The 19,047-nt window shown below is 43.0% G+C and overlaps 2 protein-coding genes across 3 annotated transcripts in view; both read left to right on the top strand.

Annotated features, from left to right (window-relative positions):
- The window catches only part of PAMR1 (peptidase domain containing associated with muscle regeneration 1), a 56,148-nt gene extending 45,589 nt beyond the window's left edge, over positions 1 to 10,559 (top strand). For both annotated transcript variants that reach the window (XM_056493444.1, XM_056493443.1), the window contains 5 exons: positions 2,433 to 2,645; positions 4,209 to 4,275; positions 6,389 to 6,621; positions 7,977 to 8,272; positions 9,512 to 10,559. In XM_056493444.1, the coding sequence (XP_056349419.1) occupies positions 2,433 to 2,645; positions 4,209 to 4,275; positions 6,389 to 6,621; positions 7,977 to 8,272; positions 9,512 to 10,048 (1,346 nt within the window). In that variant the 3' untranslated portion in view covers positions 10,049 to 10,559. The remainder of the gene's footprint in view (positions 1 to 2,432; positions 2,646 to 4,208; positions 4,276 to 6,388; positions 6,622 to 7,976; positions 8,273 to 9,511) is intronic.
- Positions 10,560 to 14,407: 3,848 nt separating this feature from the next.
- Positions 14,408 to 19,047, top strand: part of SLC1A2 (solute carrier family 1 member 2) — an 85,700-nt gene continuing 81,060 nt past the window's right edge. The window contains exon 1 of the mRNA XM_056492164.1: positions 14,408 to 15,231. Coding sequence (XP_056348139.1) covers positions 15,215 to 15,231 — 17 coding nt within the window. The 5' untranslated portion in view covers positions 14,408 to 15,214. The remainder of the gene's footprint in view (positions 15,232 to 19,047) is intronic.

Below are 19,047 nucleotides of genomic sequence, written 5' to 3'. Positions count from 1 at the left end.
GTCTTTAGGCATGTGTACTTCTCCCACATAGAGAGAAAATGTCTAGGACAAAAGCCAAGTGACAGACATAGTGCAACAATGAATAGTTACTTCCCCTACTCTGTGTGTCTGACACCTTCTCTGCAGAAACCTGGTGCACTCTGTGGAGGTGAATAGGAGCTTATTGTGAGAACACTAGACTTATTTCAACTCCCATCCTAGACAAAAAATGATAGAAAAGAAACTTCCATTCATTCTGACTGTGCAGGATGGCATGCCTACCATTCACATTGGTTCAGCTATAAAATTCCTTCTTGTCATCCAAAGAGACTTTAAATTTCCTTTAGTTGATTTGCATTGCACAATTTCATTTCCATATTCCAGAATTATTTGTTTCAGTTGATAAAGTGTTTTATAAGTGTGTTATATCAAGCAATATGAATTTTTGGGGGGATTATTGTAAAACATATAAGTTGATATAAATTGTATATAAGTTGATTTGAAAGAGGAAGCAATAGGTGTTCTTCTGTCTAGAGAGAAGTTGCAGTAAATGTAATGACAGGATCATGCCAAGTCCCTGCTGCATGATGGCCCTGGCTAAAGATCTATAGAAAGAGCTGTCTCTATACTTGGCAGTCACTGAAGTGCTAGGTCTCTCCTTCCCAGATGTTTTCTCTTTGTTTTTAATAAATCAAAAAGGTCATAACCCTGAGCCTAAGGAAGAAGACAATTACTGTCAAAGCACTGAAATAAGAGAAGGCCTTAAGTGACTGACGTGGTCAGCTTTTGGTACATTTGGAAACACGCACTCTGCTCATCAGATGATGCCTCCAGGCCAGCCAGCAGTGCAGGAAGGCAGCTTGCAAATAAAGCATTATTCTGTGGGGGATTCTCTGTAGTCTTTAGCTGCTATCAAGTTATCAGTCACTTATGGTTCACAAGTGAGAGAGCCTGTGAGGTACACAGAAGGAAAATGAGGATAAATGAAGAGGAGGCAGGGCTCTGCTTTTCCCTTTCTCCTGATGGAGAGGAAGTACAAAAATCTTTGTTTACTGAATAGAACTCGTGGAAAAGTATTTAAGTAAATATATAGCCTTCAGCATATGCTAAAAAGCAGTGCTTGTAAAGAAAACACTGAAATATAGACTTAGCCTGAATGCTGAACTCACTGTGAAAAGCACATGCTCTTCACCAGAGAGGCATTGTTATGGCTGGCTGTGTGTTCACACGCCCTGCTGAGCTGGGCTTTGTCTGCTGGCACAAGGTATGACTTTGTGACAGGGCAGGGCCATACCTTTGCACTGCAACTGTGCTGATTTCACAGCAATTTAAATAAATGCATGAGTGCTTTGTTATGTGCTGGTGCTTTTGTGAACTGAGGCTCAGCAGGCAGCTAAATCTGAAGCCATGATGTGAAGAGGTAATTTTGAGTCAATTGATATGTCCCAGTCCTCTGGGCTTTGGACAGCGCCAATACCAGCTGTCTGAACTAGATGCTCACTGGTCATCATGCACTGAGACATCAGGTAGAGAAATTAAACAGAATTGCATATTACTGTTGTCCTGACAAGAGAAAAGGTGAAATCCAAAGGAAAAAAAAAAAAAAAAAAAAAAAAGCACCTTGTCAGCTGCTAAATAGAAAAAGCAGAAAATTTAAAAATAAAGGAAAAATCATCTTCTAGCATCACATAGTGAATACTGTCCTCTAGATTTAGTCCAAAAATCTAAGTTTATTGAGGGAAAAAACCCCCAAAACTCCCCACAAAACAACAAGAATTAAAAAGAAGTAGAAAATACTGGGAAGGAGGAACTAAAAGAGGTTTTATAGGCAGAATATAGCATGAGTAAGCTTTTCATATTAAATTTTTATTGTCAGTAAATACATACATATGTTCTCTTTCCATTCCTGTATTTCCCTGGATTATTGAAATATCCCTCTCAGTTCTAAGAAAACAAACTGCAACCAAACATAAAAGCAAAATTAAGTAGTCAATTTTTATTATCCATGTGCAGTGAAGTATTGAAAATACAGAAAAGGGAAAAGAATGCCAAGGACCTATTTCCTGCAAATAGTTTAAGTGCAGCCTTTTATGCTATTGAAGAAGCCTTGTTAATATTAATGGGACATTAACATCATGGAAAATCAAGGTTCTTTTTCAGGATTGTCAGCTACTTCTTAAGGTTTTAACAATTAGGGCCTTTTTACCAATTAGAAAATCTTATGCTTCCAGCGGGACTAAAGTGTGTATTATAAATAGATATATCTATATTATAATTTCTTCTTTAATATTTGGCATTTTCAAAGACAGGGATCCCAGATGGTCTTGAAAAGGCATCTTTAATAAAGTGTAGATTGTTTAGTAACATCTGAATGAAATGCCAAGCAATTTGATGGGTGAAAATAATGTAGTGAACTTGATATAATGGTTACTATCTTTCTCCCCTGTCATTAGTTCTAGAAGAAAAAAGCTGCTCAGATCCTGGTGGCCCACTCAATGGCTACAGAAGAGTAGTAGAAGACACTGGGCTCTTGAATGGACGCTATGCAAAAATTGGCACAGTCATTGCTTTCTTTTGTAACAACTCGTATGTTCTTAGTGGCAATGAACAAAGGACCTGCCAAGACGATGGAGAATGGTCAGGGAAGCAACCAATCTGCATAAAAGGTAGTTTACAAACTTTCTTACCACAACTCACACAAGCTGCTATGGTTTTACTGGATGGTGTTTAATATCATTTGTACTCAACAAACAATCATATTTGCAAAGAGTAAGCTGTCTGGCTGATACCTGATACTGAGTTTTGTAGTTTGCCAGCTCTGTAGGCTGCTATGCTCAGACAGAGAAGATGCCAATGATTCCAGAAGATTCCATCTTTAAACGAGGAAAGGAATGTTCCCTGAGACCCTTATTATCCTCATTCTAGACTGAACCTGTGTAAGATCAAAATCAAAGAAGATCAGGAGAGAATTGAAATAGAATGACATAATTGTCTCATGAGACCGTTAACAATCAGTTGCTGTCATAAGGAATAACTGTCCTTTCACAATCCTTTTAAGACAATGTGACCACTCATGAATGCAAAAGGCAGAGCCTGTACACTGCAGCCTTGAAGATATGATTAATTTATATGGATCATCAAAACACTGAATCACACCTTTAAATCCTATGTTCTTGACCTGGAGCTATTCTATTGAGTGTGGATGAAACCCTGAGTGAATGAATGAATGAATGAATGAATGAATGAATGAATGAATGAATGAATGAATTTGGGCTGGGGAACTAAATTCATTTTATGAAAGCAATTTCTTGACATATGGACTTTTTTTAAACTGAAATGATGATAATATAAGGAAATATGTTTGTCCCTGGGGAATTTGCCTTATTCTGTTGTTTAAGATGAAAACAGTCTTTCCCTGAAGCATATCTGTGGAAAGCATCTTTATTGATGCTTACTGTGATACTGACATAATGTTTAACATATATATCAATCACAAAGAACTAGATATTGTTGAATTACACAGAAACAACTGCTCAGGCGTACAGATAAAATCCATCCTGCAAGACTCCTTTTCTTCCACTCAGGGAAGCAGGATGGAGACCCTGGCAGAGTTATTTGAACTTTAATATTTTATCCTAATCTTAAAATAAGTAAACTGAATATGCAAAGCTAGAAATCTTAGATCTCGTTTCTGTTATTTTATGCATATTCAGATAACTCTGAAGTGTTACTTTGAATCAGAGCCTCCAATTCCTTCCATAAGTGCACACACTTAGAAGTCCATAACATCCTGCAGCCTTTCTCTGTATGCCATCACTGGGATTAGCTGTGTGGGGCTGCACAGATGGAAATTAAGTATTTTTATATATAATTCCATTACTGGAAAAGTTTGCTCTGATACAAAACCATCATCTGTAGTAGTGCAAGTGTGGCATTCAGGCACACTGAATGATGGAAAAATCTTCCTCTGTGCCTGAAAGTGCCAGTGCAGAGTACTTCAGTAGCTTCCACTGTTGTAAATGGGATAGATCTTGTCAACTGTGAAGAAGTGTTTTTCCCAGGCTTTAGGTTTTAGGCTCTATCTTTATTTTAATGCACGTAATTTAACTGACTCTCTTCTTAATCCAGTGCACTACAGTTAGTGAGAGGAAAGGTTGGAAATGTGTATGAACCATAGCACTTGAGCTGTGAATGTGAAAAAGTACTGTGCAACATTATATTTTTTCTAGCCTGCAGAGAGCCAAAGATCTCTGACCTGGTGAGACAGAAAGTGCTTCCAATGCAGGTTCAGTCAAGGTGAGAATGTAATATCCCAACTACCATTTAAAGAAAAAATGTGATTGCTTTTCCCCTCCTCTCCTTTTCACTCCATGTGTTTAGCCTGCCCGAGCAGCAATTCCTCCATATCCACTGACAATTGAGCAATGAGAGCTGCTGGGAGGGAGGTCTGATTAAGCACAGGTTGCCAGTTGCTGGAGGCAGCCAGGAAGAAATGCACAGATAGACAGATAAACTACAGGATGATGCTGGAATTCTGCTTGCAAGCTTGTGACAGTCTAAGAACAGTTTCTTGGGGCTAATTATGTGTGTTAATAAATGAACATGTGCCATCTTAGTGCACAGAGAAAGCACAAGGAGAGAAGAGGGTATAGCAATGCAATCTGCTCCCAGTAAGTTTCACCATCCAAAGCAATATAGCACAATTTAGATAGGCTGGGCATGAGGGAGAGGAGGGGAGGAAGGAATGAAAGATTAGACCCTTCCTGGGCTTACCCTTCTGAAGATTTCTTGAAATAAACCCAATCTGAATTAGTTATGTTGCAATCTTCAGGTCCATTTTCGTCCAACTAGTAATTTCTCATTTCAGGGTTATTTTTGAAGTACATGACTCATTTAATTTTAGATTCAGTGCAAGAACTGTCCTCATCTTTGTTTTTAAGAACAGTCATGTCAGGTCAGAATAAAGGTCCAGCTCAAGCCATATCCTGTCTCTGGCAATAGCCAGTAGCAGATGCCTAGAGCAGATCTGAGGAGCTAGGCAAGCATAACTTCCCAATCACCCAGCCACACTCCAGGTCTTGAAGTATGATTGCAGAGATGGCCCTGAGAAGCTGACATGAGGCTTTAGTAGCCATTTGGGGATTTTTCTTGCTTAAATTTCTCTATTAACTTTTGAATACAAGTCTTTTATGTTTCAGATATGAGAGAACATACATGCCCTCCCATCCATAAGATGCCATGAGATGATGGCATCTCATGTTTGTGGACTGTTTTGTCCACAAGCATGAGATGCCATCATGTTTGAAGTAATCGCTGTTTAATCCCTTGAAGCAGAATCCCTTGAAGTAGAATCCCTTGAAGTAGAATCTCTATTTAATAGGTCAATAGTGAGGTAAAGTATAGATTATGCAATACTGCAAGTCACCTGTGAGTTTGGAATGGTACCCTGGCAGACCAAGTATAACTACAGGAGCTCTCATCCTTCTTCCAAAACACAAGGGACTTGCCACTGCTCTTGTTCTTTACAACTTTACTTTCCTACTATATATCATCTCATTGATTGGATACAATGGAGGTGTTTGTGTCTCCCTGTGATAAAAATTGAAATCATCATGAGAAAAAAAAAAAAAAAAAGATATTTTCTGGATGTAGGCAGTGCCAGAAATCTCAAGGGAAATTAATTTCCTGCTGAATTTTTCAGGCATAATAAAAGGAAGGATTTTTTTGTAGATATGAGCTTTTAAGCATTAAAGCAAGGAACACATTCTAAATGATAAAAATTTAACTAGTCAAGCTTATGGTCCATATCTATGCTGGTGCATATATTTCTTTCTTAATTATGTGCCTTGTTTCAGCTAATCAGTGCAATTTCTAAGTGGAAGCTTAGCGATTATGAAATTATGAAATCTCTGTGGTGAGGCAATTATCTTTGTTAATTGCTAAATCAAGCAACTTTAGCAACATCATTTAATCTGAATCAATTCCTAATACTGTCTATTAAAATATTCACTAGAGAAAAGATGTACCTAGCTCCCCTCTACTGAGAATTAATTATGACAGTGCCAAATTCAGGTGTAATGTCTTTATTTAAAAAATAGTATCTTAGACCTTTTGTGAATTGAAAAAACTTCCACATTCAGAGGCAACTGATTTCAATTCAGAAACTGTAAAATTAAAAATGGGACACAAATAGAATATGTATAAATATACGTGTGCAGATATATGTAAAAAACTAGCTGGGATATAAACGGGAATATTGCTAAACTATGCTGGAATTATATTTTTTCCTTATTCTTTCATGAGCAAACTTCATGTGATTTTAAATGCTACTTAACATAACTGGTGATAATTACAGTAATGTTTGCTTTTATAATATGATAATTATTGTGTTCTTTGTGCCTTGAAACAGAGAAACACCTTTGCATCAACTTTACTCTTCTGCATTCAGCAAGCAAAAGCTTCAAATCTATCCAACCAAGAAGCCAGCGCTGCCATTTGGAGAGCTGCCCCCGGGGTACCAGCACTTGCACACTCAGCTCCAGTACGAGTGCGTTTCTCCTTTCTACCGCCGCCTGGGCAGCAGCAGGAGGACTTGCCTGAAGACAGGAAAATGGAGTGGAAGAGCCCCTGTGTGTGTTCCAAGTGAGTCTCCAAGGGAAAAAAAAGTGCATATCTCTCGGGTGAATGAGGGAACAGGATGTGTATTCATCTTAGATATTTAGGGAGTCACAGCAGTGTAGGCTGCCTATACTTCCAGCTGGGAGAAAGGAGCAATAAAGCTTGAAGGATATATGTGTCTTTTTATCCACCAGTAGAACTTGTGCAGTTGATGGTAAAGTGATCAGGCTTTCAGCACAGTAATTTGCCATTAATTTTTCCTACTCTTTTATTGAGCAAAAGGTATAGTGAGTCTTTCTCCTGATTTGAAACAGCTTTCCTAGCTTTCCTACTTCTCATTTTTCTGTACTATTTACTACAAATGGGATTTTTCTTTCATTTGTATACTTTGGCACACAGCTGACAAAACCGTCAAAGTTTAAGCAATAGAAGGGAGAGTCTGCAATTTTAAAGAGGGTCTTCCTTTAATAAGCCCTGCTAAGGAAGGGTTCATACTGCAAACTGTAAGTTTAGATAAAATCTAATCAGGAGCTAATGCACAAACTAAGTTAGAGTAAGAATGTCACAAGATTTGATAAACCACACTACTGACATCAAGCTTACTGTGAAAAGGAGATCTTAACAACAAACAAATTTTTATTGTTCTTGTTTGTGGCTTACTTTGAGATGACATAATGTATTTTAAAAAGTATCACTTTCACTATGGACATGCACACAAGATAAAGTCTCCTAAGGGAGACTAAAAAATACAACCATGCAATGTAACTCTTTCAAATGAAGTAAACTTTTCATGATGTAGGGGATTTTACCCAGGTCTAAGCATGGATAACATATTCCTAGAAGAAGGCAGAGCTTTTTCTTTTCCCCAGGGTGACTGTTGATTTAGATTCATTGCTTCAACATTCTTGTCGCAAGGCAAGTCTGGTCTTATAGGCATGAATTGACCTGTGCAAACATTTGTGCCAGGAGAGGCCTCAAAAAACACTGTGACTGCCTAGGGTGAATTTGAGTGCACTGGTGGCTTTATGGTGTTTTATGACAAACAAGAATCAGGAGTGTTCTTTCCATTTCTTTCTGCGGTCATCTCATTACACTGCAACTCAATATGGTTGTGAAAATCCACCTGGTCAAGTGCTAAATCCATGTTCCTTCTTTACCCAGCAATTCAGATAATAATGGAAAACTTGAATACTTTAAGAAAATTGATATCAAATACTCCTATAATTTTGCAGGTTAGAGAGAGAGGCTAATTAGACAACTCTTCATATTCATCACTGCAGTTTTGTTTCTTTTGGCACATTCTAAGAAGGAACCAAGAGTAATGCTCAGATTCTTTTGGGGAGAAAGTGTTGCCTACTTTTTGCTTCATGTTTCCTCAGTCTGTGGGAAAGCAGAAAACATCACCCTTAAGAAGGCAGTGACCTCTATGAGGTGGCCGTGGCAAGCAGCCATCTATCGCACAGCCAACGGGGTGAAGGAGAGCAGCCTTCGGAAGGGGGCCTGGATCCTGATCTGCAGCGGGGCCCTGGTCAACGAGCGCACGGTGGTGGTGGCAGCTCACTGTGTCACTGACCTGGGCAAGACCATTGTGCTCAAGACAGCAGAGCTTAAGGTGGTTCTGGGCAAATTCTACAGAGACGATGACAGGGATGAAAAGACCATCCAGAACCTGAGGGTGAGTAAGCCCGACAGGAGTGAAAAATGTGAGCACAGGTAGATGTTGATCACATCTGTCTTGTACAGGGAGAAAAAGGTCACACTTTGGGCACGGAACTCTCTTACATGTTGTTCCTTGAAATGCATGTGTAAAGACTCGAGTGCCATGGCATAAGAAGGGCACATGCTGTAGTTCATTGAATTCCTCGAAGCCATCCAACTCATACATTCACCCCTAATTAAGAAAATAGCTCAGGTTCAGTGGGCCATAATGTCTTGAATGATATTGCCAGTAAAAAAGTAGAAGAGATGCCAGCTACTGTCAAAATTGATTAGCATAATTTATGAGGGAAACACTTGTGCTCCAAATCCTGGTTTAATGCCATGAGCACATTTCACTTCTCAGCCCCAAGGCCGTACAGCTCTAAACTGAAAAGAAATTTATGTCTGACTCCAGCTCCAAAAATAGCACCAAATCACCAGAGTGATTTGCTTTTTTGAAGCAGAACTAGAAAGGCTGAAGTCAAAATGATAAATACAGCAATTTTGGGTATGTGTGTCTCTTTTCTAGGGGAAGTGTGGGGTGTGTACATGACTTAATTAATGGAATTTATTCAAAATATCATAATTAACTTATTTTTTCCCCTTTTTAGTACAATTTAGATTCTGACCCCTTTTTAGTTTCTTTCTCTAATCCCATCTTTTTCATTCTTTTCCTGCAAGAAAATATATTACTTTCTTTTACAGTATTTCCTTATAGGAATCCTATCTGTTCTTGTAGCATTCCATTAAGGAAATGAGCCGTAAAGGTTTGGCCCAAATATTATGTAATGTATTACTAGTAGTCTTTTTTGGTGGGAAGTCAGGTGAATTTCAATAAGAAAGTAGCATTTTGGTTCAAGTACCACAGGCTGAAGGTGCCATGGCAGGTAAAACCTTTTCAGTACACAGAAAAAACATGAACTGCGTATTAACTCCCCACATTGCTAAAAAATGTCCTTGACTGCTTTTGTGTAAAAAGTGTTTCATGCAATAAAAACTTTCATAAAATTCAAGCAGAAAAAGAAGAAAAAGAAGGAAAAACAAAGGTCAGAAGTTGTTTGATCTGTGCATGTTTCCGATTTGAGTTAAAGAACACCACAGGTGGGGGTAGAGGAGAAGTATGCAAGATAAATGCATTTTAGTAGTATGGAAAGAGTGCTGCTGAGCTGCCACTGCTGTTAACCCTGCAATTCTTCCTACTCTGTTTCCTCTCCAGATTTCTGCCATCATAGTGCATCCCAATTATGACCCTATATTACTTGATTCTGATATAGCTGTCATTAAACTCTTGGACAAAGCCAGGATCAGCAGTCGTGTTCAACCCATTTGCTTGTCATCTTCTCATGACTTGACTTCATCCACAGAGGATTTAAAGATAATGGTTACTGGCTGGAAGGTACTGGCTGACATTAAGGATCCTGGATACAAGAATGACACAATCCGCATGGGAGTTGTTCAGATGGTGGATTCACTGTTGTGTGAGCAACAGTATGAGGATAATGGGATACAAGTCAGCATCACTGACAGTATGTTCTGTGCCAAACAAGACCCCACAGCCTTTTCTAATATCTGCCCTGCTGAGACTGGTGGGATTGCTGCCATAACTTTGCCAGGAAAAGCATCTCCTGAGCTAAGGTGGCACCTGATGGGATTAGTGAGCTGGGGTTATGATAAAACTTGCAGCCTAGAACTCTACAGTGGCTACACCAAAGCTCTTCCCTTCAAAGACTGGATTGAGAAGAACATGAAATAAAAATCTGAGTCTGGAAACGGCATTTTATGATATAATATCTCTCTAAGTCTCTGCTACTTTAGGCTTCTCATCCCAGTGATGAGACACATCTGTGACAAGGTTAAGGCAGACAGCCTGGTAATTTGTCCTAGGATCAGATATTTAATCGGGCTACTTTTACTTAACCCATGACAGAGAGTCTTAGTGCATGAGAAGTTTTGCCATATTTTGTCTGTCTCCCCTGGTGGGAGGACAATGCTCTGCTCCTGAGTCTGACATGCAGAAACAGGACAGTAAATTCTGTCTGAAATTATACTGTAGTGTGGAGTTCCCTGGAGAAATTGATGGTGAGCATTTCCCAAAGATCTGTGTGACTGAGTGGATTAAGAATCTGGAAAGAGTAGCCTGAATTCATTACGATGGATGAGCTTGTTACGGTATGTGCTGTCTGTATTGCCATAGTACAATGTAATCTTCTTCCCTCCAAGTACTTTACACATTTAAATAAACCATGGTTTGTTTTTTTAACCTACATACTCATGTCTGACATCATTTAGATCCATTGTTGCTTTATCTGTGTCGCACTCTTGGAACTCTCTACTGCCCTTGTCTCTTTGCATGCCACTCTCACTTGGAACTCTTCAGGAACACTAAAAGGCAGAATCAGCACAAAATTCAAGGACTATTTATGTATATAAATAACAAGAGTTTTTTTTTTAATACACTCAGTGCTGCTATTGTGCATGAGCTACTACAATGAAATGTACAGAGGAATTCTCTTTCACCTTGTAGTCTAAATAGATGAAAAACACAAAAAATATTTTAAATACTTTTTTCCAAGTTGGTTCTTTCAAAGAACTATGGAAACCTCAGGAAAACTTTTGATTCCCATTAGTTTCCATACATTTGTGGTAAAACTATTCCTCTGTAGTTCTTCAGGGTAAAGAATAATGTCCAGGTCTCACACTTAGCAGGCACTCTCCTTGAATTGAGGCTGAACTGTTTGACATCAGAGGGAAAGATTCTCCCACTTGGCATGTTGTCCAGGGAGACACCTGGGTATTCTCATGGTCCTTAGTCACTGCTCTTTCACTAAATCATTCTCAACTCTCTATTCAGTCATGGCTAAAGACTAGGGATTAATCCTATAAAAGTTGGGGAGAAGAGACAGTAATTATTGTCTTCCATCAATAATGATTTCTTGGTAAGTTGGATATGACACTGTGGAGTTTTTAGGACCTTCAAATGATTACAGTGCCCAAACCAGCTTACAGCAGTAGTTGGATGTGAAGGCTGGGAATCTGATGAAAAGATTTAATGGTCTTACCAAGAAGGACTCAAATCCTGAAGTTGTGTTTCACCTATTACGTAGCTAGGGCAACTTGAAGTTAGCAAGCCTGATTTCAGCTCTGATTCTCAGATGCTATAAAATCTCTATAAGAGTTTCTTAGCATTCAGTAGTTTACTTTTGAATCCAAAAACTGCTGCTAAAAGGACAATTAGAATTGGACATCATTCCACGCAATTTCTTTTTTATTTTCTTGGCAGAAATTCTTATTGTGTTATGCTTTTGCACTTTTCTTGTTTCCACTGGCAATAGGACCACATGATGTTGCTTAAATCAAAAAGTTTAAGCGCTACAATCAAAGTATACTGCTTCTCTTTATCTTGTTTGTCTGTCTTCTCCTGCCAGGAGATTATGCTTGGCCGACAAACTGCATGGCAACAACAGCAACAAAAATCCTGAATTAAATGTGAAAAACATGATGTGTTTCATTCCTCTGCCGGGAGGAACACATGCCAATGAATGTGTGGTACTCCCCTGCTGACAGAATGGGTTAGAGGAAATTAGGTGTTAGTTTTGGAGAAGCACAAACTTGCAGAAAGTCAACATGTGTTTCTTCCTAACACTACTGACAAAGAATGAAATGAGAAAGCTCTTTCACGATTACATTAAACGAGAGTTTCTACACTCTAAATAATTATTGTATTATGTAATGGTAAACAGAAATTGTGAAGACCTGTGAGCTGGTTGTATTCTCAGTTATGACACCATGACTGCATTGCTTTACATAGCATTATTACTCTCTCCACTGCTACAACTGAGAGACGAAGTCCTAAATATTTTTTTGTCCCTTTAGGATTTGTCCAGTCCAAACAGATCTGCAAAAGTCTGGTTTAATTCCAGCCTTAGACCTCACTCTTCTCCTTTTACTAAAAATCAACCATATTTTAGTAGTTACTGATCCTCTAACTGCTCCCATCCCCATTTGGCTTCAAATCACTCACAGACCTGGCAATGAATAGCTGAAAGTTTCTGGGCTTGGACAGCAACAATATAGCTGTTCACTAGCTGTATATCACACAAAAGTACATTCTTGAAGAGAAACTTGTAGGAATTCATGGAATTAAAATCTCAGGAGGTTTCTATAGCTGTGCATGCACTATTCAAGCCCTTCTTTTCACAGCCGTGATGCTCTTCAAAGAAAGCAGAAGCAAGAAAATAGCCAGACGCCTCTCAACCCCAGGATTCAGATTTTAGCACAGTGCTTAACAGGAGGAGGATGAGGTTGCAGCATTTGCTTCTATTTCTGGACCTCAATCATGTTTGAATCCTAGGTTAAAACCTGCCTATCTCTAAATGCCAACATAATGTTGTATTTCTGTACTTGTATGACATAGGTATTCACATGTACAAGTGAGCAGTCATATCAACATATCCAAGCACCTGTACCACATTGAGTGTTCCCAGGAATTATGAACCAGATTGTCCATCCTTTCTGTCAGGCTTCCCATGGTAATTTCCTGTTTACAGACTGAACAGAACTGTGCAGGGGTTACCATTAAATGCCAATAATGAGGAAAAATAGGGATAAAATGTTTGAAAAAAAGTAACGTGTGTCCTGGAATTGCTAATCTCTTTGATAGCTTGGCTCTATTTTTAAGATGTGGAACTATTTCAAACATCTTTTTTTAAACAGGTGAGGATCTGTGCCATCTGTTGGAGAAAGGGTGTGAAATAGCACAACATGGATAGCAGCTCATTTTCCCTCCAAGAAAAAGAGCTGTGCATTCTGTAAAGGCCATAAGGATATTGCTATGGAAAGAGGAGACCAAAACACTCTCTGCATTCTTATTCACTCCAACGAGTGTATGTTTTTCCTTTGTATGTTTTTGGGGCTGCATTAAATTACTTCCAAAACCAGGGCTCCTAGCTGAAAAATAGCACTGAAAGGAAATGGACATACTGAAGTACAAGCTCTTTTCAGGCACCCTCAGTTATTCTCACAGAATTGCCCTTCTAAATTATTTCCATTGAAAGCCTACGTCCACGGTAAGATTAGAAGAAAAAAATGTGTATTTGATTAGGACTGGGGATGACTGGGGATTGCGTGATAGGCTGCATCCTGCCATGTTTTAAGGGCAAGTAAGTGGAATTGGCTTGGTTGCAGGGGAAGCATCCTGGGGGAGTGGGAGTGGTGCGGAGGGTCAGGCAGGCTTTGCTCAGCCGTGCAATCCCTGCAGCCTCCCAGCTCCTATGGTGTCAGGGGGCTTCCGCATGGCTGCTGGCTTTCTGTGCCACCTCCTCGGGGCAGAGGGAACGAGCTGTGGCGGAAATGTTTGTTCCCTGTGAAACGGGACATCAGGTTGGTCAGACTTGGATGGCAAGACAGCCCCGAGGCTGGCGGGCAGAGCCCCAGCTGAGGGAAACGGGAGCGAAGGTGTGTGGCAGTGTCGGGGCGTGACACGAGCGTTCTGTGCCCAGCACCTGGGTGCAGGTACAGAGCAGGACAGAAGCGTCCTGCCTACGCTGCGAAAATGCCCCGGGCGACCCCCGCGGTGGCGGGGCGGGCCCGGGCGAGGCGTGGGGAGAGGCTAAGGCCACAGGCGGGATGGTGGCCGCTGCCCGGGGCCGCGGCGGAGCGGGGCCGGCCCGGGCCGAGCCTGAGGGGCTGCCGGCGGTGCGGGGCCGGCCCGGGCCGAGCCTGAGGGGCTGCCGGCGGCAGGTGGCGCCCGGGCCGAGCCTGAGGGGCTGCCGGCGGAGTGGGGCCGGTCCGGGCCGTGCCTGAGGGGCCGCTGCGGTGCGGGGCCGGTCCGGGCCGAGCCTGAGGGGCCGCGGCGGAGCGGGGCCGGCCCGGGCCGAGCCGAGGCTGAGGGGCCGCCGGCGGCAGGTGGGGCCCGGGCGCCGCGCCGCGCGTACCTGCCGGCAGGGGGCAGCACCGCGCCGCGCCGCACCCTGAGCGTCCCTGCGGGCCCCGCTCGCCCCGCCGGCCGCGGCCCCTCGGTCCCTCAGCGAGCCCGGCCGTCCCGGTGGGACAGCACGGCGCGGACAGGGTCGGGCCTCCCGGGAGGCTGCTGCCGCCTCGGCGAGCCGGGGCAGGTGCCGCGGCTGCGGGGGCGCTGCCCCTCGGCCGCGCTGCGGGACTCGGCTGCCGCCCGAGCGCCGGCCCGTTCGGCGGGGCACGTGCGGTGCGCGGCGGCAGGCGGACACCCCGAGCGGGGCAGTGTCTGTGTGTCTGTCTGTGTCTGTGTGTGTGTGTCCGAGGCGCCGCGCCTTCCCGCGGCTCCGGCCGGCTCCCGCAGCCCCGAGCCTGCCCCGGGAGGCGGTGGCGGCCGCGGCGAGCGGGGCAGGTCGCGGTCGGCGGCGCCCGGCCCTCCCCCTGCGAGGGGCTCGCCGCCCCCCCGCTGCTGCCAAGGAGCTGTTGGGGGGGATTTATAGGAGTAACAACGGCTCGTGATGTCAGCCCGTGCCTAAAATAGAGAGGGATTGACTGCAAATCCACGGCTCGAGGGCTAAACCTTCCAATCCAGCCTCAGCCAGCGCCGCGCCGATGTGAAGTCGCCCCCCAGCTCTCGCACACAGGCGCGCACACGCACACGCTCCCCGCGGCGAGGGGAGGGCGCCGGGGATCGCAGCCCAGGTGCCAGCGCCTCCTCGCCCCGCCGGCCACTGCAGCGCCGGTCCCCGGGGCACCGAGAGCCTGCTCTGGGACGGCGGGGTGAGGGACAGCCGAGGAGGAGAGGAGCTGCCGCATCCGAGCCCTGCCGAGCCCCCAGGATTACAAGGAATTGCGTGCTCCTTCCCAGACGTGAGCGAGGGTTATACCAAAGAAACAACCTCATTCGCGCCCTGCTGCCCAAATTAATCCCTTGGACCCTTGAGAAGACAGGGGGTTTTTCGGAGCCATGGCATCGACAGAAGGGTGAGGGGGACCATCTCTTGGGTGGGAGGAACGGGAGGATGGGGGAGATGCCCGGCATTGTTCTTTTGGTAACAGTTTCCTGTCATCTGCTTCATTGTTAATCCTTGCCCCTCGCCATTCCCTAACAGAATAATTAGGGAGTGAGAGGAAACGAGAAGCAGACGATCCACATATAGAAGAGAGCGAGGGAAAAAATTTCAAATATGAGCCACTGAAAAGGTCTTCGTTTTCCTTTCATCACTTCTTTATTTAACCCCTGGAGGGCAGATCAACCTTAAACCACCTGCCTGAAAGAAGAGTACAAGTGAATGGTTCACTCAAAAGGGAGGGGGAATCTTCTTCCTAAATATAACAGTACTGTTAATAATAACAATAATAATAATCAATATTATAATTTTTAAAAAAATCGAAAACCTGTCCCCTAGCCATCTCTTCAAAAGGCAACAAACAAATCCAACTTCTTGAGGAGTTGTGCAATTTTGCAGTTCTGTGCCAAATGCGTTAAAGTTCTAGCAAGAGAAATGCTGGGAAGGGCAAAGGGTTCTCCAAGAGGCTTTAAAGAAAAGCAAACACAGTTCAGCTCTGGTAGTGTCCCTTGGAAGGAAGCTGTTGTCCCTACCCATGCCAGGATTGCAGGAGTCGCCCGCTTCGTTATTCTCTTATGAAGCAGGGGGCTTGTTCAGTTTGCAGACTTGCTGATAGTAGGGAAGAAAAGAAAATATTTCATTGATCTCTGCTTGCCCTCTTATAACACTACCTAGTATTAGACTGCCTTTAGTGTGAGCCTCCCCTTTATCCCTGGATGTTGTCATGTTGTATCAGCATGATCTGCTCAGGATAGGACTCTCTAAGGACAGAGTGCAAAAGGAAGCTCTGTTTATATTGCCTTTGTGTCTCTCAGGCTAAAAGATTTGCTGAGCTGATTTAAATAACCCAACACATGTCTGGGAGGGTGTGCACACAGGTATCCCATTACCTGGTCAGAAGAAGAATCTGGCTGTCTGTGCAGTGGCCCTCAAGCAGTTGGCTTGGGAGGAATGAAAGGTTAGAAAGTATGGTTTGCGTTACTTTGGGAAAAGGACAATCCCTCAGTCTAACAGGACAAACATGTGAGGCTCTTCGGCTTTCCACAATGACAGAAGACAATTTATCATTCGCTATTGCCTTACCTTTGTGGGGAATATCCGCCCTGAATTTGTGTATTTTTGTTTTGGTGGCAGCCAAGCAGTTTAATCTGCCCTATGTAGCATATCCTCTGTTTAGCTAGATACTGTCAACAGATGATCAGCGCCATGAGGAAGCTCAGAGATGGAAGGACCAGCCTAGGCTTGCAACTTTTTCCCTTCTGTATCCTTGGACTACCCCAACTCTCACTCTCCTCTGGATGATGCAGTCATCTTCTGTTTGTATTCCCACATGAGGTGGCTGCAGAGGTCTGTGCTTGTTTTGAACCACTGGTGGAAGCTGGGATCAATTGTACGGGAGTTTAATAAGAGGTGGCTGTGTTAGAGAGATCTGTCAACTTTGGATGAGAGGAGGTTTTAAATGTGTGTAGAAAGAATTTCTTTTAAAAGAATTTTACTGAATAGGTGGGCTGCAAAACATCAGAGTGCCAAAACCAGAAAAGCTTTAGTAGATGCATGCTTTTGTTTTTCTTATGGAACACAGCTAAATGGTCAGGTTGAGAAAAGAAACCAAAAGTTTAGGCCTTGTTTTCATACCTTGTAGGAAATTTACCTAGACTGAGACAAACTGAAATTGTTGTTTGGTATGATTCATTTTGTGGTCTGTGACAGCTGAAGGAGGTGTGGAAAAAGAAGTTGAGTGGGAAGCATCTCAATTGTCAATCCGTGTTTACCAGTAAGAACTCCTTCCAAAACTGAATCCTCATCTTTCTCTCCCCTCAAGTGAAAAGCTGAGGGTAGAGATTAGCTTTACACTCTGATGTAAAGGTCAGCAAACTGAGGCACCAAAAGGATCATCAGGGAAAGTGAATATTGACTGGACCTTGTTCAAGAAATGCTTTCTCCCAGCACTGGCGCAATGTGAGAATGGTGGCAGAAACACAGCTCTGCTTGCAGCCATGGGCACTATCTCAGGCACACACAGGTGCATGGAGAAGGACCTGCTGGAGCTGGGAGCAAAGGGATGCACCCCATATTTACATCTAGTTTTTGTTGGGATGTTCAGCTAGATATGTTACTTGAGATCAGAAGCATGTAAAGGTTTTATTTTGTGGTGTTAAAACTGCTCCAACTACAGCCATTTTTGTAGTGGCTTATTACTCTTCCAACAGGGAAGCTTATGTAAAATCTTCAAAGTGAGGATGTTAGGTGTGTGACAGGATGTTTAATGAACAACAAAAGGCACTGATATATATATATACAGGGGAAAGTAAATCTGTGCTCCATTGTTAAGAGTTAGTCGTCACTTGCAGACAGGATTTGGTAGGAAAGATTTCCTTGCCTGTGCCCTTCCAGTCATTCTTTTATTTTTCCTTCAATATCTTACTCAGTTAAGCTTATCCATGTATGGAAATCTGCTGCACAAATCTTTCTGTTCCAAGAGGATGGTTAACAATGGGAAACTTCAACTGGAAGAAAATGAGAAAGGAAGCGTTCAACAACATGGCACAATCAGACCCGTGTACCCTCTGGGTCTACCTTACTATAGTTCCAGCTAGTAGGGTTTTGGTTTATGCTGTCTCTATATTGAAGGTTTAGTCTTTCTTTCACAAAATCCTCTGATACAGATCTCATTACTAAAATGGATTTTTGGTGCTTAGCTGGTGCTGATAATGGAAAATAGCCTGTTCAAGGAGGAAGGGCTAGCATCAAGTATGGATACAGTTCAAAGTTTCTTGTTTTTATGTTCTGTTTAAATGTCCTCTGCTGGCCATGACTGCAGACAGGATGCTGCAAGTGCTTAGCGTGGTTCAAAGATCCCAGGACATGAGTCCATACCCACGGACTGTGGTGCCTGGTGTAGGGCTCAGTACGTGGTGGGTTCATCTATGGAGATTTACCAAAGTAGAGCATTACAGCATTTCCTTTTCTTTCACAGGGTCTTGGTAGGACCTAAAGGTTCCATGAGATTGCCTCTGATCGGTTGATGCCCATGCTTGCCTTCAGACCTCTGAGCAAAGTCCTTAATTCCATGGTTTTATTATGGCTCTTATCTCTCTCTTTAGTCTTACTAAAGGGAGAGAATAGAGTACCTCACTACTGTTTCGCTGGTTTTGTATTTTTCAAAAAATAGATACTCTAAAAATCTAGAGATGTATTTGTATTTTGTATGCCTTAAAAAGTGGGAGTTTCAGGTGTGAAGTTTGGATTAGGCTCTGCTCCTTCAGGAATGTAGCCACTAGGAGACACTATCACTGCATCTACAGAAGCAAATTAAACAGAGGCTGGGCAGGTATGTGAGCTGGGAGCTCAGCCCTCTGTGTGCAGGTCAGCCTCAGGGCAGCCCTGTGCCTTTGGCTGGGCAGTCCTCTCCCAGTCCATGGGCATGGTTAGGGAGTGAGTGTGGGCCAGTGGCTATTCCCAGTGGGCATTTTAGGTAGGATCACCGTATATTGCAGAAGTTAACAATACTGATGTGGGCTCTTCCATTGGTCTCAGTTCTGGAGAGCCCTCCCAGGCAGGGTTTATGAAAAGCACAGAGATGTCACCTGTTCAGATTTGTGGTGCTCAGTTAACGGGCACATCTGTGTGTCTGCGTGTGTGTGTGTGTGTGTGCGTGTGTGAGTGCATGTATGCACCCTGCTACAAAATAAATCAGTGAACTGGAAGAGTATGAAAACATTCTGTGTGT

Source organism: Oenanthe melanoleuca, chromosome 5, assembly GCF_029582105.1.
Source record: "Oenanthe melanoleuca isolate GR-GAL-2019-014 chromosome 5, OMel1.0, whole genome shotgun sequence".
Lineage (NCBI taxonomy): Eukaryota > Metazoa > Chordata > Aves > Passeriformes > Muscicapidae > Oenanthe > Oenanthe melanoleuca.
This window is presented reverse-complemented; position numbering and strand designations above follow the sequence as displayed.